This window comes from Typopeltis vanoorti, chromosome 9 (genome assembly GCF_054136105.1).
Source record: "Typopeltis vanoorti isolate ZY-2024b chromosome 9, IOZ_Tvanoo_1.0, whole genome shotgun sequence".
NCBI classification, from domain to species: Eukaryota; Metazoa; Arthropoda; class Arachnida; order Uropygi; family Thelyphonidae; genus Typopeltis; species Typopeltis vanoorti.
In genome coordinates, this window is record NC_143557.1 from 68,079,465 (window position 1) to 68,102,875 (window position 23,411).

The 23,411-nt window shown below is 33.1% G+C and overlaps 1 protein-coding gene across 1 annotated transcript in view; it reads right to left on the reverse strand.

The window, feature by feature from the left end:
* Nucleotides 1-238: 238 nt before the first annotated feature.
* LOC150103126 (E3 ubiquitin-protein ligase AMFR-like) overlaps nucleotides 239-23,411 on the reverse strand; it is a 294,346-nt gene continuing 271,173 nt past the window's right edge. The window contains exons 13-15 of the mRNA XM_090397349.1: nucleotides 16,786-16,946; nucleotides 13,099-13,218; nucleotides 239-4,391 (exon numbers count right to left, since the gene is read on the reverse strand). Of these exons, the coding sequence (XP_090253475.1) occupies nucleotides 4,244-4,391; nucleotides 13,099-13,218; nucleotides 16,786-16,946 (429 nt within the window). The 3' untranslated portion in view covers nucleotides 239-4,243. The remainder of the gene's footprint in view (nucleotides 4,392-13,098; nucleotides 13,219-16,785; nucleotides 16,947-23,411) is intronic.

Consider the following 23,411-nt stretch of genomic DNA (forward strand, 5'->3'; position numbering starts at 1 on the left):
TTTTTCTGAAATTAAAATCTTACGTCTTAACTTAGCCTCTGGTCAGGGCTAGTTCAATTGCTTACTAAGCATTGCTGTTTTTGTGTTATCAACAGGAGTCGGTAACAAATATAAAAACATGGTAAAATAAAATATTGTAATTGTTAGACAAAGCAGGTTATAAATTGATCCATAACAGTATATCTGTATTATGTTAGAGTTTTTTTGTTTTTTTTTTAAATAAAGACAACCTTGTAGATGCACTGCCATTAGTTTTATATTGTATGCGTATCCGACTAGGTTTACAAAAGAAGCATAAGAATAAGGTAAAAAAAAAATTCAAAAACACAGAAGCTTCATGCATGTTACAAATACAGTATGTACATGAACTAACAATATATCAATTCTGATGCAAGATATTTTATACAAGAAATCTATACAAAGTATGACAACTCATGGTCAAATAACATGGTATTTTGTTTAATACTGCTCCTTGATTTGAGCATTCATGGAAACCCAATATTTTTTGTAAACTTTATTTTTGATAATTTTATCCTTCACTAAAAATATTTATATTTATCTCTAAATTTTGTACCTTCTAAAATACTTATGTATTCTTCAGCATGTTTAATATAAATTATACCAGCAGCAACAATATATATCTCCTTTATCTAAAATCACTGCTAGTGTGAACTAATACAATAACTCATTCAACTCAAATTCAAAATAATACAAAGTTTTTGAACAAGCAAAATCACCATTTTTTTAATGGTATATATAACATAACAAAACTATGATGAAAAAAAAATTAAATCTGTGTGTAAATTTATATTTTAATAGTTCTCTACTGCTATTACAAAATTCTACATAAAAGTGTTAAACATGTGTTTCTAATTCCATGAATCCAGCACTATTGTATAATGCTGCAGAAGTAGAATATTAAAAGAAAAGGATAATCATTACATTTGAATTCTGCATTGGAAAATCCAGTGAAACTTGTGATGACCAGTACTGTTTAATCAGAACAAGTGCTGCGACTGTAAACCTAGTGCATGATTGTAAAACAGTATACTTACCATGTACTTAATAAAAAATTACAGTACATGTAATGTGGACAGTATAATTATAATGAATACTTGTGTGTCATGGCTGGTCTGTAAACACCTATTTGTGTATTATAACTAGAAGTCCTAGTATAAAGTTATTCTGGATGGTGGAGTTCTCAGCTGCAACTTTTACAGTTGACTGATTCTACATGATCATTTAGTGGATATAGTAACAATATACCTGATGTTACCAACTCCAACACAAAAAAATCAAGAAAGTAAAGGCTAAAGAGAAAAATATGTAAAGAGACTATTATTATAAAATTTGACAGATGTCCCTTTCTTGTATGCAGATATATAATTATTTCAAGCATTACAACAGTATATTTAGCTCAGTCAGAAAATGTTTAAGGTTAATTCTTAAATTGGTTCTTGTGTACCTGTTTATGCTAGTTCTAATGCTGAAAATAAAAACAGGAGAACATTTATTGCAATTGTTACCATGTTCTGTTTGTATTTTAAAAGTAAATTTTTCAACAGTTTGTTTTGACTGGGCATTTTTTCTAAGTAAAAATAATTACATTTTGAGGGGGGGGGGGGTTTCTATAGACTAAAGTCCAATTTTCACTTTCACAATCTACATCACATTTGTGTTTCTGGCATGTTTCATTTGGCCTTCACAGAATGACCTACAGCTAGTGAGGCTATTCATAGTGGCATGACTTTTTAATGAAATTTATTTCATCCTAGTGATAAGTTGAGCTTTACTATTCATATCAACCTAAATCAGAGTGAAATGTTCAAACTTGTTATAAATAGAAAGTGAACTTTTCTCCTCTTTGAATTGTCAATTTCCAGATATCTGACTATACTCTTTTTTCAGATTAAAGCTAACCTAAAACAAAATTTAATTTGTCATATGTCTTTAACATATGAAGTTCACAGTTTTAAGACTTTGATTTGTTGTATCACATTCAACCCAAATTTTATGAGCTATTCTTCATTTTAAGCATGTTAAACATCGGAAGTTTAATCTTTAAAAAATAATGTAAAAAGTTCCTCATTTAGGCTTATGGCAAAATTTGACCTGAATTTCATTCTACTTTCAAGAGGCATAATTAAAGTTTGTGTGAATACAAAAAGATGTATATACATTCTTTTCTTGTTATTGTGTATCCACATCCACTTTTAATGCAGCTGAGAAACTTATTTAAATTCCTGAAATACACAGAGGAGCTAACAGGAAGACTAGCTTTCCACATGCCATTCACACTGGCATCTTCCATAATGTTTCATTAAAAGGTGGGGAGCACAGCAAAGTCTTGATTTTTCCTGCTAAGTAAAATGATATATTTTACTTGAATGTCTGGATTCATTAAATGAAAAATAACTTTCCAAATTAAAAAAGGCTTACTCCACTTAAGAATTAATGGAAATTATCTAATTCTGTATTTTTAATTAAATTCTCTGATAATATTTCTTTGAAGACCATATGGATGTTTCAAAAGTATACTCCAGAAATGTACTTTGAATGTTAACATTTTACAGATTTCATGCCAGAAATATACAAGACTATACTGAAAACAGGAATATAATTTAGAAATTATGAATATTATTAAACAATTTTTGCTCCTGTTTACATCTTAAATAATGCTCTAGAAAGAAACATGAAAACAGATGAGTGATCTGTGGTTCTTAATAAAATATTTCTCCTCACTTTACAGCATATGAATGTATTACAAAATTAAACTTATCAAAACTGGTGTTTATTTTTTTAGAAAATAAAGATGCTGTTCTTGTTTTACCTCATTTAAATCATACCTGTTAAGTTTTTAAGTACATGTAAAATAACAGTGATTAAACCAATGCTTCCCTAAAATTCTTTACAACAATTAACATGTAATAAAACATCAGATATATATATATATATAGTGTGTGTGTGTGTATGTGTGTCTATGTATATATAGTATACATGCGTGTCTGTATGTATGTATATATATAGTATTTACTATTCTACTTTGTACAAACTAGCACCACAACACAGTTTAGGAAACAAAGTTTTGGCAGCCTTCACTTCTTGTCATGACAAAAATAGTTTTGGTACAGCACTGACTTTCCTTGTAAAACATGCTACATAATCTGCCTAAAAGCACTGTACAGCCATAAGCTCATTGTGCTTTGTGTAAAATAGTTAGCAGTAAACTGACTAATTACAACACTCCTAACTCAGTGCAAAATGCAGAACTGCAATGTATCACAGAACCATGCTAACTGGTATACATTGGGCTCTTAAAAAAAAAAGAAAAAAATGTTACCTGTATTACTTATTGTACAAGCATACAAATTTATACAACAGCACAGTGATGGAAGACATCACTGGCGAAAAATATTGAGCTCCAACTGTTCTGTTGCTCCATCATACTGGTGATTGTGCAGACCAGCATATTAATAATCACTAGAAAATGATATTTTTATTTCTTAATTAAAATGCTATATTTATAAGAAAAAAATGTTTCTTCAATTCTCCTATTTTTTCCTACTTACATAACATTATCTCTCTTTTTTTGGAAAGTTTTTTTTTAATGACAAAACTTCAAACTTTTCTCAATGCACAGTCTTATCAAGCACAAAGTTAAATTGCAATACTCTATAAAAAAAAAAAAAAAATACAAATATCAATTTACAAACCATTTCATTTCTATTTACAAATCATTATACTGTACAAATTCTTTATAACTTCAGTAAGCATTAAGACTTACTCTCATATCAAGTATTTTTTCCTTGTCATCCTCTGATGTATTTATATAGTAGCACATGACTTAGCTTGAAAAATTAACTATTAAAGCATTTCAGTAATCATGAATATTACAAAATGAATCTTAAAATAATCATTTATAATATACAGTTAAAAAGCAAACAAACCTCTAACTTAAGATTAAGTAGGTAACTTGAAAGCAGTGAAGAAGCAACTTGGGCTATTTAATAAAATCTTTCAGAGACTTAATTTTAAATATTTGTTTTCAGAAGAATTCTGAACAACACATTGAACAAACAGAAGTAGGAGTTGAAAAATTTTTTTTCCACTTATCGCCCTCCTTTCTGCAACATACAAGACTGTATGTACATATCGCAGATATTAGTCCAAAAACTAAGATGGCATCACTTTTCCTGCACTGTTCAAAGCAACAGGTGCTATTATTTAACAGAATCAAATAATCTCATGTTGTTTGGTCATCCAAAAATGGGAGAGTCGGCCTATAATCCAACATCCACCTTTCTTCCATATCATCTTCTACAGGCGACCTAGAAGAACTTGTACAGGAAGTATCACCATCATCAGATTTCTGTGCTTTGTATAAATATTTCCTATTGGAAAACAAGCCAGAGTAAATAAAATTTTTTTATTAAAAATGATGTTAATATTTAAAAAGTTGCTAGTTAAGTAAATTTAATGTTTTACTTTATATGCTAAAATATTAATTTTAAAATCATTAAATTAAACGTCAGTCATTGTCAGTGATTTACTTTTAAAACCATTTACTTGTACTACTTGAGTGAATTAAAAAAAAAAATACCATAGATACTCCTAAATTATAGTGAGCCTGTGTAGCTCAGTGGATGTGGCGTGTGTGCACCACGGTGCTTGGCCACATGAAGGAAGACTTGGTTTCGAGTCTAGTTGGTGACTAGAGGAAATTTTTCTAAGCCTTTTTTTCGACCGGTTCCCGAGTTAGTCGATCTCTGGCATGGGCAAGCGGGTTTTTCGTCCCGCAAACTCAAGAAAATCGACCGTAGAACCCACATTATTTCAGACATTAAATATATTGTGTTAGGGTTAGGGACCACGAGATGGCGGCACATTTGAGCCGTCTCTCTTCACTGTGTACTGCTTAATTAGTGATATCCTTGGGCCATCTATCTCTGATTGGTACCAGTGGAGATTGAACTGCCCACTCAGTCTCCAAAAGTTAGATAGGGCTAAATGGCCTCGCCTACTCCCCGTATACAGGAATAAAAATGCATTAGCTGATTTTTTTTTAGCTGACTCCTAAATTATTTATTTAGTTTATGGGATTAACTAAAAATTGAAGCACTTAAGGTTACCAATTCTTCAGATTTTTCAGAAACTATTTCTGAAGTATATAAAAATATCGTCGTTATCATTGGTGTGGCAGGATACTGTAACAGTGATAGCACATGAAAAATTTACATTACCAACTTCCTGTCAAGTTTCTCCTGAAGTCTGTAATATTTTGTCATTTCTAACTACATCACTCAACCTAGATCTTGGCCACTCTCTGGATATTTTTCGTACCATTCTGACATTAAATACCTTGGCTAACCCTTCCTTTCCTATACTAAATGATCAACCATAGCACTTTCAATTAACTCTGATCACACGTTCCTGAATGCTGACAATATCAAGTTCCTTTATGATATCTTCATTAATATGATGCTGCTGTTGATGCCAATCTGTTCACTTCTAATTTTGAACACTCATGTCTGGGGCTCTAGTCTATGTGCACTTTTTTTTTTTTTTAGTAAAAATAGCAAATATGGAAATAGACAACAGCAAGAGCAATATGGTTGAGGCATCAGTTGAATCCATTTATATAGAAGAGAACACTCAACTAGGCTGTATACAGTAAGTTTAAACCAATTTTAAACTTATTGTATACAGCTAGTTGAGTGTTCTTTTCTATATAAATGGATTCAACTGACTCCTCAACCATATTGCTTGCTGTTGTCTATTTCCATATTTGCTATTTTTACTAAAAAAAAAAAAAGTGCACATAAACCAAGGATCCAGAATTTTGGAGACAGAATGGACCACCATGAATAAAGATCCTTTCATCTGGAAGAAGAAAACACACAAGTTCCAGTTTAAATTACAAAAATTATTCCTGTATGTGGCTCGAGTTCTCCAGAACAGTTAACCGCAAGAGAACTGATGGCGTGATTGTACACAAATTTTGGCACACCATCACTCTCCTTCTGTCAACAGCACCACTGTTGCATTCCATGCAAATGACTGTTCTTGTTCTTAAGGTGATTTCAGTTTCACTCTTTGCTCAGTGTGTCTCTTTAAAGGACATTTGATAATGCTAACTGTAGTGAAATGTCAGCATGTAAATAATTCATTTAGTTAGTAAATTATTTATTTTCATTCTGGTTTTGCAGTTTTTGTTCCAGAAATTTCAATAAGAAAGGTATAATTCTAAGCCTTGCAGAAGGATTTTCCACTTGGTTGGAAATCGAAGTGCTGGTGGGGCAACATCACTAAGCTATTCATTGGACATCACCCGATGCCATATGGCCACTTAATAGCTCAGTGATGTGCCAAACCAGTCCTTGCAAGGTGGTCCTGTTGTATGCTTTTCTGGACTTCAACTCTCTGAAGCTCAGTAATCCTACACACACAATCCATCCATCTCATTGACGGTCTACCCCCCCCCCCCTTCCTCTTTTACCAGGAATGTTACCTTCTGTTACTGTTGGAGAAGTCTTCCTTCCACCCTTTCAACGTACCCAAAGTATTTCAATTTTCCTCTGTCAATATCCATAATTTCTTGGGTAAATTTAATTTATTTTTGTTTAATCCTTGATTGACTACTTGCATATAGAGGCTAATGACTTCACATCTATTCCCTTAGTATTAATTTAATTCAACCTTGGTATCTCTTCTAGGTCTGGCTACCACTAATGAGACCTCAATAAAGGTCAAAACTGATCTGGATAGTGATCCTTCCCATAATGTATAGAAATACACATTTATAAAAGGAAGCGTACTTTTGCATTATGGCATTAGAGACAATTGATGTGAAGCTTATAACCTAGTGTCCGTGTGGTTAGCCTAGTGGCTTTGCACTTCGCAACAACAGCAAGGTTTTTTTTCCTGCCAGTTTATCTGGGGTTTTTCATCCCACAGGGAGGCAAACCCGCCCATGGACACACACATGAATTATTGTCAGGAATACTGACTCAGCCATAGGCCTAATTCATCAGCTATGTCGGTTCTGGAGCCCAGATAACATTTGAGAGGACTGAGATGGTGCTGCACATTCTCGTAAAGGGAACTCACAGCCTCTGTATCATCATACGATAATTAGTTAATTATAACCTAGTTGTGAAGATACTTCACGTGCAAACTTTGTTTGCTTACACTTATATAAAGGATTAAATAAGAATATAATTTCTTGTCCAGTCTAGTCTAGACCTATGATTTAGAAGACGATGCTAACCTCTGATTATCTCAAAGTTGATTCCATACACTAATTATCCAAACTGAAATTATCTTTCTTAGAGATTTCAATGTTCAAAATTCAAATAACTCCTCAAGATGAAAAGGAAACCAAATTATTTGCTGTCGGTAATGATTTAACATCATCATTTTGGAAACACCCTGGACCTTTTATTAACCAATGTTCCCTCCAAATACACTAGATGACAGCTTTTCTCACAGCAACTCTGACCATAACCTTGTCTCACAACCACATTTCCTTTTCTACAAATCAACTTTCTCCTCCCCCAAGCATCAGGCAGATATTCTATGACACTGCAACAGTACCAACTAGAATAACTTTTTGATTTCTATGCCTCTTTTCCATGGCTGATTACCATTTCTGCTCTCCAAGGAATACTTCCAAAGTGTCTAAAACAGCTTTTGGAATCAGCAATAACACATCCATTATGTTCCAAGGTAGACAAATGGTGTGTTCTTTATTTACCTTTCATTTTCTGAATTTTATCCCATACAATTTTTGCACTGGTTGTTTAATTAAATCAATGATATAAATTGAATCCAGTTTTTCACTCTAATGTCTAACACAATGAGCTTTAGCCTGACACATTTAAAAACTATTAGATGCGATGTGGTTAGGTATTTATGAAATATATTGCACACTCTGTCTGATCTCTTTTTTGGCTGCTTGGCACCCAGAGTTCCATCAAGGCTTTGGATAGAGTGGGAACCGAGATGGCATTTTTGGAGCTGTTCCAGTATGGCAACGACATAATCTCTTTCATACTTCACTGCTTCAGCATTAAATTTTGATAAGACTAGATAAGTTTTGATAAAACTTGATAAGATTATCAAATTCAATCTCATTTAACTCACAACTCCTTCCCCTGGTGGTAAATAAATGGAACATACTGTAATAAGAAATCCTACAGATTAACAAATCCCTATTGAGCCAGAATAGTATTAAGCTGGACATGTTGGTAAGGTGTATGTATGCATACAAAAGAATGTGTGCTTTGCATTACGGGATAATAAGGCAACTAACGTGAAGTCATCAGCCTCTATATACAAGTAGCCTAGTCGTGAAGATACTTCATGCACAAACTTTGTTTGCTCTCGCTTGGATAATGGGTTAAACAAGAATATATAATTTCTTGCCAAGTTTAATTTGTAACCAAGTGAGAAAAAAAAAAAAACTTCCTACATCTATCTCTAATTCTGCGAATTTTAATAACAATGATTGATTTAGAGTTTAATGGGGTAAAGATTACTTGGATCATACTATGGCAGATGAAAATAATTTGATAAGTAAACAAGTGTAACAAAGGTGTAGATAAAGTGCATAAAAAGAACTTTAAAAAATGTAAAAGGCTTATGTGAAACTTCACATAAACCTTATAACCTTCATATAAATAAATCTTTCATGCAAGTAAATAAGGCAATATAAACAGTGAGTGGGGAAAAAATGCATAAAGTAGATAAAAACAATTGGCTATTGAAAGCTTATTTATAAAAAAAAAGCATTCATTAAATAAAATAAAAATAATACATATACCATATATACATACAGTGAAAAATATTTATTTATTGTAAAAATTTAAACACCATACAAACGTTTGGTAAATGTTATAAAATATGCCTTAGTGTATGACTCAGACAGATTATGAATATAGCTAAAATAATGACTGCGGGTTAGTTAGTTTGGTATTACAGAACTTGCACATCATCACTCCTCAATAGGAAGAAGTGTGTAAGATGACTAACCTATAGAGCGATGAGCAAGAACAACTTCCTCTGTTCAAAATAGTGTTATCAGGTATCCTGGTTAGTAGATGGATGATTTATGTTAGATTACTGCTTACAGAAATGGTCAACCTAGTTAGCTCAGTAGATAATGCTTCTTGCTTTGTAACTAATGTGGCATGGGTTTGAATCCCAAGGTATGAATATCTATGAACATCTTTAGGTGGTAGATGAATTTCGGACCCAATGCAAGACTACTACACTGCTTATTAGAAACCTAAAGTTGTTTGAAAAGGTACCATGTGCATTTTGTAGCAGGATTTCTGGATTATCGAAACTTTATTCCGCCATGTTAATGTATAATAGGTTTATAGAAAGACTGACGTAAAAAGTTTATATGAAACAAGTAAAAAAAAAAGCACTCTTTCAGAATGGGAGAGATCATATAAATATCCATTGGCAGCTTTTCCACTTGGTTATACTATAAATTAAAGATACCAAGAAATTATATACTTGGTTTAATCCTTTATCCAAGTGTAAGTAAACAAAGTTTGTGCCTGAAGTATTTTCAGGACTGGGGCAACTCGTATACAGAAGCTGATGACTTCACATCACCATAATGCAAAGCACATATCCTTACTGGTATGTATAATGCTATGCATTATGGGAAGGGTCACTACCCAGACTGGTTTCGACCTTTATTAGGGTCTCATCAGTGGGAGCCAGACCAAGAGGTGATACTAATGTTGAAGTAATGCCGAAGTGTTTGCATTATGAAATACTAAGGCAAGTGGTGTAAAGGAATCAGCTTCTATATACGAGTTGCCCTAGTCCTGAAAATACTTCAGATGCAAACTTTGTTTGCTCACACTTGGATAAAGGATTAAACCAAGTATATAATTTCTTGGTATCTTTAATTTACATATAAATATCCACATCTCTTCCAGCTGGGTCAGTAGAATTGGAAGAAGGAAGCCAGCTGGAATATGATTTGACAGTTTGGGCACTGTTTGAGGCTTCAACAATAAAAAGTTGGAAAAGTCAGAATAATTTAAAGAAATTGGAAAATGAAAATAGAAAAGAGATGAAACTGAATATGACAAGGAAACCTTAAGCCAGAGGTAAAAACCAACCAAAGGATTCTGGATTTCCATTCTCTGGCATGGAATATCATGCTGCACAAATAGCTGCAAATGTGGCAGAAGTAATCATGCAGAGTATAATGGTTGCAGAAGTTGATATTTGAGATTGTCAGAAATAAAAGGCAATTTCTGGATTTATAGAAAGAATGTGAATGGATATTATAACAAATACATTGATTCATTCATCTTCAAATACCCCCACAGAAATCAGCATCATCATCACTGAGATATGCATTAGAGGAATAACAACATGTTTTGGTTCTTTGATGAAATCCACTTAAACATATATTATCAATAAATAGAAGAGTTCAACTTGCCTGGAGTGCATTCAGAAAATCGAAAAGCATTTTTCAAAACAATGATGTCTCACTCTGTTTAAAAAAAGAAGATATTTAACCAGTGTATACTTCCAGTTATCACATGTGGTTGTGAAACTTGGTCTCTAACAAAAGCACTGGCAAATAAACTAGCATCAACCTCTCCATTTTTCTTTGAGTTGTTGCTAGTTTATTTGCCAGTGCTAGGTATCACATTAAAAGATAAGAAGTGAAACACCTGGATAAGAAGCCAGACTCATATCACCGACATCATTCTTCACCACAAGTGACTAAAATGGAAATGGGCTAGACATCTATCCAGAAGAGAAGATGAACAATGGAAAACCATACTAATGAACCGATTCTAAAAGAAGGGAAACGAGGCTGAAGACATCCTAAAAGAAGGTCTAGTGATGAATTGTCAAATTTTGTTGGGAAAAATTGGTCAACCATTGCCAAGAACAGAGAAAGGTGGAAAGAACTGGAGGAGGCATTCATAGCAGTGGATAGAAAATGGCTGAAAAGAAGATATATTTATTTAATTTTCAACAAAAAAAGATCTTTGTGCAACCTTAACTCTTGTTAACTTCAAACCTTTGGCTTGGAAACTTGTGAATGAGTGGAATTAGTTGCTAGAGTCGAGTTTTGTCTGTTAATGGGTTCAAGGAGAGGTATGAAAGATTGTGTGGATAGTTTGGGTCTCCCATGATGAGTCTTCAGACTCCATGGAGGCACCAGTACAATAATAATAATAACTACAAATTACAAAAGAAATAGGTTAATTCAAACATTTTTTTCCCCATAGCATACTGTGAAAAACTTCCCTTTTTTGTAATAGGATGGTTAAGCAAAATATGTCCTGAAGTTTGCAACAACTATTTCTTGCATATTACTGATTTGAATCTGTGGTCAACTGTTTCTTGAAGACGTATTTAAAGGATAATATCCTAATTTTTCATTCATGCAAATTTATTTTGCATGATGGAAAATTGTAAACGAGCATGTAAAATATTTTTAGATTTATTTATGGATTTTAAAATTTTCAGAAATATATTATTGGCTTTCCACTAGGAGAATATCATGAACCCCACAAGTTACTCAAATTCATGTTCACATCTGAATGTACATATTGCTATTATCAAGTGTGTTTCAGGTCATTTTTGTATTTTTAGAATCAGTTCTTTTATCAATGCACAGTTACAGTCTGAGTCTGACTAATTCAATGGAATGGGAATAAACAGTGGGTGAAACATATGCCGACTAATCCTCACCATGGCTAACTTGATATTTGTATTGGTTTAGCCATGGTGACACCACACATGCACATTCTAGAATCAGTTTTCTTGATGTTCCATACATGATAAATAGTGAAATGTAAAATTTTAAAGTGAAAAAAAAAAAAAAAAAATTGGTCTTAACTATTCAAAAATGATTATGCAGCAGATACAACAAAATAAGTCTTCCAACACCTTTTATTCTCCAAGAAATAAGCAGAATTTTTTTTTGCATTAACTTTTGGAAAATAAGTAGGTAGCTGATATTTATCCTTAGTCATTATCATCACATCAACAGTTGAGTTTAAGGCTACTGATGATTCTAGGGGTGGGACTAGTAACAACAGAAAACTGCTGCCATTTTGCATTCTTAAATCCTAATTGGTATATTACTGTCTGTTCTATGGTCAACTTTTCTGAGTTGTGGAGTTAAATACCTTAGTTTCTGGGAGGGAAAACTACTTGCGTGCAATGACTGACCAACTAAGGAACCAACTGTAAAAAAGTCCTAGAAAAGTTCTTTCACAGTTAGCGACTAGAATCAAACTTACCCAGCACCTAAAGATCTGTTTCACTTGTTCTGTTTCATCTGTATCTAGATCATCCTGGTATCCTTTGCTCCTTCAAACTTAAATACTTGGGACAAATTGAAAAACAGCTAATATCTGTCCAGAAGAAAACAGAAAAGATGTCCATTTCACACTACATTTGTTCCAGGGTGACAGACTACTCCATGGATACAGATCACCAGATCCGTTAGAAGAAACCTCTCTCTTATAGAGAAAAATACAAATCAGAGAGAGACTGTTCCTGGAATCTGCCAGAGCACTTCAAAATTCTTCAAACCTAAATGAATTTGGCTGCATTACATTGCAAAAAATCCAGGAGGCTATCAGCAAGATTTCAACACAGCACCCTTAGAAAGCACCAGATAGGACTGTAGTAGTTGGCCTTTTTGAGATCAGTTGTGTTTGCCTTCTGTTGGTGTACCTGCATGCACATGCTTAGTATTTCTTTGTGCCCATGAAGATGCCTTATTGACATGGCAAAATATTGGCTAATAATCTAATTAGCAAAATATATTTAGTTAGTTTATTATTAATTTTAGACATTTTTTCCTCTATTAAACATCAGGAATGAATGCTGAATCTAATATTATGGAACCAGAAATGATGCCACAAGGTTACACAGGCTCATCTAAATAATTATGTATGTATGTATAGTATTTAGGACTATTTTAAATCTCACTTATCTGTTAAAGTCAGTGGTTTGCGATAATCTATATGTTTATAAATTATATGTTAAAAAATCATTAAAGAACCGATTTCAGGATGCAAGAAATTTCTGTTAACATACCGCCGAGCAAGTTTGATCATTTCTTCCTTTCTGCGAGCTAGCATACGCTCTCTCTCCCTTGGAGATTTGGAAAATCTAGAGCCTAATCCACTTAAGGCAGGAATCAGTGATTCCTTATAGCTAAGATAGATAAATAAATATAAATAATAATAAAAAAATTAGTAAAATTTCACAACCAAGAATTCAAACAATATTGAAATAAATGACTTTCCTTATTCCCACTGCATTCTCCATAAACACTGATAAATAATTCGTAAAACAAAGCACTCAATGTTTATAGATATTCTTTAATTAGCCTATCAACCATATTTTTTTATTTTTTTATTTTTTTTTTTTTTTACAAAAACCTAATACTTAAAATCATTCAAATTCATAAATAGTAAATAAAGCTATTCATATTTTGGATTTTTTTCTTTTTTTTTTTTTTAAATTTAAGTTTACAGGTTTTCCTATGGTTCTCTTTGCACTAGTATTATGCAGAAGTGAAAACAAAACAATTTCCTGTTAAAATTTAATCCAAGTTATGAAAATGATTTCTGTAAACATTTTATAAAATATAAAAATTGGAAAAGAAAACTGTTTCACAAAAGAAACCAATTTTTTAAACTTAAGCTGCAATGATGATGATGGTCTTTAAGTGGAAAGATGTGTTTGAATAATACCACTTTAAGACACATGGAACATTTAAAGAAAATTTTCATTTAAATGAGTTAGCCAGTCTCATGTGGAGATAACAGGATTTGTATTTCTGTAATTAGATGTCTTGTTTGTAAGATTAATTATCCAGTGTAGCATCAGTTAGGTTTATAAGAAGCTGATTCCTCTAGCCATAACAGCCCAATGAGTCAAATATAATAATGGAAGATGAGATGAAATAATTGTAAACTATGCCAAGATTATTTCAAATAATTCATACAGAAGTTAAAGACAAATGACAATAATAACATGTAACAAGTATTTAAACCAACTATTTTCTAATCAAGGTTTTTAAAGGATTTGTATGTGCTATCCCATCATTTGTACCCAGCTTAAAATAAAAGTAGAAACAATGCCTATTAACAGAAAATTTTTTTGAAATGAAACCTGAAGCTTTACTGACATAAATTTTATTTTGTCCAATTCAGAAACAAATGTACCTCTAACTGTACTTGTGTGAAAACACCGTATACTAATTTCTGTCCAGTCTTTGTTAGCTTGGTTGGCTAAATGGGTATGTTATCCATTCAGGATAGCATACCCAATCTCCAACCAATAAGCTGTAGGTTTGAATCCTCCTATAGATGTTTGTGATTGTCTTTAGGTGGGAAATGAGTTTCAATGCTCAGTGCAAGACCACTATCCTCCTTACTGGAAGCCTGAAGTAGCCTGAAAAAGTTCCATGTTCTTTGTGTTCTCTAGAGTAGGGTTTTTTGTTTTTGAATTATGCAATAAAGCATTTTGCCCATAGCACTAATGTACTATAAGTTCATTTTTTGAGGAACAGGACCCTATTAAAGAAAAGTCTCAAAAGTTAACAATGTAGAATATCAAGTTTTTAAGAAACCAGATTTAATTGTCTGTAACAGGAGACAATAAGCCAAATGCCTAAACTTATAAGATAATGGCAACAACATCCCTAACAATAGTTAACTGAATATTTTCTAACCCAGAATTCATCATCATCATATTCCTGACATGTATCCTCAAGCAGTATACAGGATATTATGATACTACTACATGAAGAACTTACATCATTACTAACTTCCTATCAACAATTTTTCTCCAAATCAATCTGTTATCTGTCAATACTCCAACATTATCAGATCTTATATCTGATATAAGATCGTCTTTCTCTGGGTCTTTATTCCTGCCAACCTGGCAGAAAATGCTTTGTTTTGCTAATCTTTCCTCTCCCATTCTGTTTAAGCAATTCCTGATATGTACCCTTGTGGGTGGGGGTTATACAGGATATTATGATAGTACTACATGGAAAAATTTACATCATACTAACTTCTGATTGACAATTTTCCTCCATATTGATCTGTTGTCTGTCAAGACTCCAGCATTATCAGATCTTATATTCCTGTCTTCTACGGCATTTTTTTTACTGTATCAATCCACCTAGATCATGGTCTTCCTCTGAGTCTTTTTCCTGCCATCCTGGCAAAGAACACTTATTTTTCTAACCTTCCATTCTGTTTAAGTAATCATAACACCTGGGATTAGCTAACACATCCTGAGTGCTAACAACATCAAGTTCTTTCCTAATATACTCATTTTTAATATCATATTGTCATTGATGCCATCTGTTTATTTCCCTAATCTTTCTCAGAACTCTCATATCTGTAGTCTTCAGTCTTTGATCAAGTATTTTATTTCTAACCCAGCTCTAAGATCCATAAGTTAAAATTGCTTGAACGTTGTCTTGTAAACAGCTAGTTTAGTGTTTTTGACTAATTCCTCTTTATTCCACAGATAAATTTATTCAGCGATTTCCTACTATGCCGGCTTTAGTTAATTCTATTATCTATTTCCATATTTAATTTGTCATCTTCACTAAAAATTCTGCCTAAATAGCTGAAATGGTTTACTTCATCTACAGGTTCTCCATTTAGGATGCAGTTTATGTTTCAATGTTTCTGCCTATATTTATTGCCTTTGCCTTTTTATTACTGATTTTCATACCAAATTTATCATAACAGTTATTCAATATGTTCAGTGACCTTACAGACCTGTGATGGATTTATTTAGGTGTATAAGATCATCTGAATAAAGTAAAAAGCTAAGATTAACATATTCAATTTTGACATCAGGAGTAATTACTTTGAAAGCCTGCTAAACACAATAGCAGTAGAAAATTTTGAAGAGGAATGTAAACAGGTGTGCATAGGTAGAAATAATCGCATAAAAAACTTGAAACGTGGAAAGACACCTGGAGTTGATGATATTAGACCAGAAATGCTCAAATATGAAGATATAAACATTTTGCAGAAGGTCAAAATTCCAGATGATTGGAATAGAGCTCCCATAGTACCAATGTATAAAAAATGAATAATGCTGAATATAAGAATTCTAGAAGGGTTTTTCTACTAAGTATCCCTGGTAAGATTTATGCAAGCATACTTGAGAAGAGACTAAGAAAAATTGTGGAACAGAAACTTAGAGAAGAATAAGGCTGGTTTAAGGCCAAATAGAGGTTGTCAAGATCAGATTTTCAATTTACAATGAACAGTTGAGACCATGGGAATATGACAAGGACATATCCTTAAGTTTTGTAGATCTGGAAAAGTCATACAAGGTGCCCAGAGAAAAGTTTTTTAAAACACTGCAATTATATGAAGTAAATGGAACATTATACAGAGAAATAAATAGTCTATATTTAATTATAAGTCAGCAGTTAAAATTGAAGAAATACAGGAAGATGGTTTGATGTAAAATCTGGTGTAAGAAAAGGATGCATATATCTCTCCACTCTTATTCATCATCTATATGAACCACATTATGAAAGTAAGTGGCAGCGAACTGATATTAGAATCACAGATATCAAACTTGGCTCTTTGCTTTATGCAGATGATGTCCTCCTAAACACTATCCTTCCAACTGAGGTCAGAGGTACTTATAGTAATAGGAAATAGTGTTATATAAGATAATGTTATATATTTCTAGAGCAAAATTGCTTCAAACCAAAACAGTTAATTTGTAACTTACTTTTCCATTTCATCATCAATATCAGACGTATCACTGGAAGGAAGAGGAGGAGGAGAAGAAATAATAGAATCCTCTCGGTAACTGATATGATTAACCGATGGCAATAGAGCTACTTCATTTACTTCTTCATTTGTCACAGCCACATGACTACGTGTAGTATCCTGCAACAGTTAAAGTTGACTAGTTTAAAAAATAGCAACACTTTTTTAAAATATTATGACATTTTTGTAAACGAACATATCCTGCAAATGAATTAATCCAGATGAAAGGAAACACACACACACACACATTGGGAGACTGATTGACCGTTTGCCTGATTGACCAATTTGGTGAAACTTTCCATTAGCAGCACTGTTATTTATTCTTTCTTTCATAATGATGTTGTTAAATTCTGAATGAAACTAAAATTTAATTAATTAATGTTTCCTACAGAATTAACATGGGTTTACATTTTGAATCACATATTGATATATCAGGCTTACTAAATTCTTGTAATTTACCAAAATATTACTAAATTGAGGATATTTTCATTGTTTTATGTTATAATGTAAAATATTGTTAATTGCTTAAATGCTTAAACCTTGCTGTGCTTTTGTGTAAGTACTTACAAATTGCTGGGAGAAAAGATAATCCGATTAAGTAAAAGTAGCCGGAATCTAAACACGTGCTACAAGTACATGTGCACCCTTTAGGTAAGCACGCAGCCCTCCCCTCCCCCTCCCCCCCCCCCCCCAAAAAAAAAAAAAAAAAAAAAAAAACTCGGAAGAGTACGCTAGGATTCCGTATGTGGTACTGGGTGACTTAGGGTGACATGGAAAAAGGGGAGGAGGAAAACGATGACGTAGAAGTAATCGGTAGCGTGCGATTTAATAAGTCGTTGCAGCACCTAAAACGCTCTCTTACTCTTATGCTCTTGGACTTGTGCTCTGGTGTGTTGGAACCTCCTCTTGGCTCCTTCTCATCCCCCCCGCTTTTCGACGTGGATTCGAGATAAAGACTGAGGAACTATGCCGTGAAATTCTGAAAGTTTACCGGTCAGTGATCAGCCCAGAGGAAGGAAATCTCCGATATTTCCAGAGATATCATTACGATGTTGTGCCAGTTAACCAGAGAACAACGTATGCCTACTTTCGTCGGCGGAGATAACTACAGCTCGGACCGTGAAGAATATCTCAGAAAAAGCAGAATGAACCGAACCAGGAATCAAAAATGATTGTCTAGTCGTGCTATGTGAAGTGGCCAAACAGTTCCCCAGCAGTTGGTAATGTACAGTCTATGTTTTTATAAGCAATTGTGTACAAGAAGAAATTTGTAATTATAGGAAGGACTCTAGAGATAATATTCTTTTTATAGTAGAGTGATTATGAAATTTTAGTGAAAGAATTATTGTAAGAGCACGTGGAGCTAAATTAGAAATTCAATTAGCAAATGTCCTTTAGTATTGAAGAGTATGTTTGATCTATCAAGTAGAAGTTGTAAACTATATATGAAGTTCTTTGTTTTGCATGTTATGATAAAGATAGAGAGGTTAAATAATTAATGCTCATTCCTTAGAAATTGTAGACTGCTTTATTAGTGTATATTCATAAAGTGTAAGATGCTTCAATTGTAATTAAATGTTTTGCTTTTTAAGTTTAACTGGTGCCTTGCCTGATTTTCTCCTCTATTGCACTTTCTCATAAAATTCGGACCGCAGCGGGAGATAAGTTAAATAGGGAGGCTACGACTACATAATTAAGTTATAGTGAAATAAGATAGTATGCTAAACTGTGTTCTGGTTCCTTGGTTCTGCACTCTTTGTAAATCTAGGATTCAGGGTGGCGCAGGATAATAGAAATTTTCCTGAATCCGAAAAAGGAATCAGATCCAGTATTGAAACAAAGGAATTGGTGTTGACCATTAGCAATTCCTTTGTCTTATATCCACGAGCATCATTCTTAGGAGTAAATAACAGCCCAGAGAGAATATTTAAATTAAAAGGGTAATTAAAGTGTTAGAGATAAATTCATTAAGTACAAGCGTATCTAGACGAAAATTTTAGAGAACAAAGAAGAGTAAGTAAAATTTTACAAAGACACAGAAAATTTTACAACATGGTGATGAGCATTCATTATTAAAAATATTATGGAGACAACTACCATGTTATAAAATGTTATAAGTTTAACATAAATGTAAATTTATATTAAAATTTAATATAAACCAAATAAATGTTGATATTCTGATCAACTGTCCTAATCTAAACAATAATGCTGGCATAAAAATCCCAAGAATTTGGGTTGCACACATTCATTTCCTAACCTTTGGTGAAGAAATTGACAGTTGACCAAATTAGTGTGAATTTAGCATAAGCTATATATTTTAGTTGAAAGTTTTTTTCACTTGGTTATGCTATAGATTGTAATGTAGCTTGCTTCTTTGCCAGCAAAGGTTGGTGGATTGGTAAAGCCTCTGCTATTAATGGCTCACGCAAAAAAGTTAAGCAAGTTTGAAGGCAGTTAGTAGTTGGATCGGAACAATCGTTCGATGCTGTTGGCACACTCTCCCTTGATGAGTCTTTGGACTCCCTGGAGGTGTCACATAATAATAATAATGTGTATCCTCTAGGTGATGATGATGACCTTGATATGAAGGTCAAAATGTCGAGCAATTATTTTGGTTTATATTAAACTGAAGTTTTACTATAATATGGTAGTTGTTTTCATAATTTTTTAAATAATGAGTGATTTATTTTATTGATAGCAAAAAAGTTTGCTTATCCAAGTTGTTTCATTTTCTTGTGGACTCTTATTTTCAAAGTAAATTATACTTCATTATTCTGAAAATAAAACCGATTAACAGAGAGTACACATGGAAAATGCTCTTCTTGGTCTATAATAAGCAATACTGACTTATTTTAACAAAAATCAGTTGCATATAGATTAATAAGAAAATCTTTGTGATTTACTTGATGACAGAAAGCATTTCTAGCACTTAAATACCTCATACCAATTGCGCATGATTATGTAGGTCACTCAAGAATAATTACGAATAAAATTTATTATTATGTCCTACATGGCAAAATAAGTGAAAAAAATGTACATTCAATTGAATGTTTAGCATCTAATAATATGAATATGGTAGAAGTAATTAGCAAAGCTATGCTATGCCTCAAAAAACTGATTTTTAAATTTTGAAAGTGTATGGTCTCTTAATTTCTCAAGTTGAAAGAGTAGATGCAACATCTACAAGCTGCCATGATGAAAATATGTGTATTTATCATATAAGTGAATGAAAAGAGAATGGAAAGAATATATGATAGTTCTGTTGTACTATGGTGCTGCAAAAACTGATATGTCTAACTACCAACTTGTCAGTATCTCTGGTGGCAGTAAAGATTTTAGAGAAGTTGGTAAGAACTCACATATGGAAATCGGTAGACAAAAAAGCTATACTATATAAGGAACAGCATGTGTACACTAAAGGAAGGGTGTGTTTAGCAATTATTTGCTCATATTTTATAACCATGGTACTGTAAAACTATGTAGCTTGGAAGTACCAAAGAGCTTTACATCGATTTTTACAGCGGTCATGTCTCATGAGAATGTTACAAAAATAACCTTGTTTGTCTCTATATGTTTTATGCTAAATATTATTGTAAATAACCCTATGGGAATTGACTGTACTTACTGTTTTAACAAAAATTTTTAGAGTGTCAAAAACAAAGGCAATGCTTTGCCACCAGAACTTTGTATAATAGCTCTATGTAAGGGCATAAGAAAGTTGTTTATGTTTTAAAGTGTATGAGAAAGTTGCTTACGAGCTCTGCACATAAACACCTTCAAAGTCAGTGTCTATGAGATCGGCAAGTTTCCACTGCCCGAGAAGAGAGGATTAAAAGAGTGCACAGAGGAGAAGAAAGAAAGGGTCGGTCTTAAAAGAAGATCAAGGAATCATGCCGAATTCTTCGGGGATTACAACCCTTTGTGCAAGGTCCCGGAGAAGATGAAATAAAAAGGGACTCAGCCAAACATCAGGGTCTTCGTGGTTGGCAGTTAGAGGCAGAAAGAGCAGCAGTTAGAAGCAGAAGTGGCAGTAGTTAGAAGCAGAAGTCGTCGGCAGTTAGAGGCAGAAAAGGGAGCAGTTAAAAGCAGAAGTTCCCGAAGTAGGATCCAGAGGAGAATTTGCCCGTATGCTGAAACCTCTTGCATGTGCTATTCGCGTACTGCAGATTGCAGTCCAAAAGCCTGCCAATATCCCGACGTGATACTGCTGAATCAAGACACTCCTGAAGGAAGCCTAAAACTCGAGATGAAAGAAAAGGTATAGATAGAGACCTTTGATTGAACGTGCAACACAGAGCCTCTGTAAGTTTGTTATATCTTCTGTCATGCATTTCCTTTTATAATCTAGGAGATATGTTATAGATGGATTGATAAGAATTAAGTTAACAGAAATAAGAAGTGTCCATAAGAGGGTCATTTGGCCTGTTAATAATTAGCATAAGAATTGTGAAATAACTTGGCATAGTTAGCTATCCTCTTTGTGAGTAAATTAGTTTTAATAATTTGATTTAATGAGCAGAGAAGTAATTGAGTAATTATATTGTACAGGTTTTTTTTAGTATTGAAAAGGGAAAGTTTTGTTTCTTTATGCTGAAAGTTTAAAGAATAGGTAGAGAGAGAGTAGCCTCCCTATCATTTAATTAATGTACTTTAATATTAATGTAAATAAATGTGTTTTATTTATGTCAATAGAGTGCCGCCTGATTATTTAATTTACAATGCACTGTTCCTAAATAAACATGAACTTGTGAGCGGGAAACAACTAAGGCATTAAGAGTGTAGTTTAAGTACTTCCGAATCACAACTGTTTACATAAACTTTGTTGAAGGATTTTATGCTAGTAAGAGAGATCTACCAGACGTATTACTGAGTCCTATGCTGATTTAGAAATACTGGTGGTGCAGTCTCAACAAATAAATTTTCCATAGGTATGTGACTAGGTGAATACAAAAGGTGGATAAATATAGTATGCAATAGAATAAGTAAGAGAGGTTACAAAAGCAAAAGCGCACTAATTAGAATAGGATTTTACAATAGTGAGGTAACCAAACAGGCTTACAATAACACATTAAAGCATATTGTTACACTACTACAGCCGAGTTGGATAAAGGGAATGGATACACTATAGCTATTAGATTTTACTAAGGCATTTGATAGGATACCATGTGAAAGGCTGTTGCATAATAATTGCAATGCTAAAAAGAAAGAATGAATTTGAAAGAATAACGATTGAGTGCAGATGGTATATGGGTGACTGATGTAGAAGTGATTGTTGAACTAATGAGTAGCCATTTTGAGAAATACAGAACGTTATATGCAGTGTTATAACGTTCTGTATTTCTATTATGTTACATATTTCTCAACCCTGCTCCATGTCTGTGTTCTTTTACTTAAACTTCACATAAATGGTTGACTATTTTAACTACTGACTGCTGCCATTTATTTATTTTTACTAGATCCTATGTTCTCACATTCTATAGTCTAACAAATGTATTTGTTTTATGACTGCGGCAGTTAGACTATATATTGAGTGTGAGATTATAAGATTTTAAACTAAAGACAAAGCAGATGTTATTAGCATTACCTGCTTATGTTAATCTTTACCTTTAATTAGCCATGGCATAATTAGTTATTGAACTTTATCCTATGCAGATTTGAAATTTTCAGGATAGTATATTCACAGAATCAGTCCAATGTGTTGTTCACAAACCATTTAATTAAATCAAAAAGGAATATTTACAGTCTGATCCAAATTAACACACACACATACATACACAATTCCATTACAACTCTTTGTCAATCTCAATTCTACCCAATTCAGACTTAGTTCATTTCTTCTCTTAAAGTTAAAATCACAATCTAGAACATCCTGTTAGCCAAATATACACAAACTGATAATAAAGCATACTTTCAATAAGCTTAATTCAATATCAATTTACATTATCTTATTGTACTCATAAACAGACATACTTGATATGCATTCTTGTTCGGAATTATCACATACATAAGTGTTAACAATTCTCGTTCAGCACTGCCTTTTACATGAATCTTTTGTTCACACAAAAGTGCTCCTTTTTGTTCTTCTTTCCTTCTGCTGGCTCATTCTTGATTTCCCACCAAATTTCTCCTTGTCTGAATAGTTGATTAGTCTATGCCCTTTAGGACCCTTGCGACACTCCTCTTTTGATCACTGAGAGCAGACCTCACATGGCAGCGAACCCAGGTAGAAAATTCTGAAACCCAAAACTTATGATGCTTCTCTTTTGATTACTGACAATGGACCTCACATGGCGGTGGACCAAGTAAGAGAAGGTGAAAACCCTAACACAAAGTCCATCTTGACGTTCCGCCTTATAAAGGCCAGACTTCTAGTGCACACTTGTGGGCGTCTCTCGAAACTTCCATATATGGTCATGTATAGACATCTGACATTATGATATTATACTTTGAGTGTCTTTTGAAGTTGCCATATGTGGACATCAGTTAAGTGTTATATAATGATGTCATGCACCATATCATTTTAACAAAGGCTCATGGTTAAATTATTACAATTACAAGATTATTCATCATCATCAAATTCCTTCG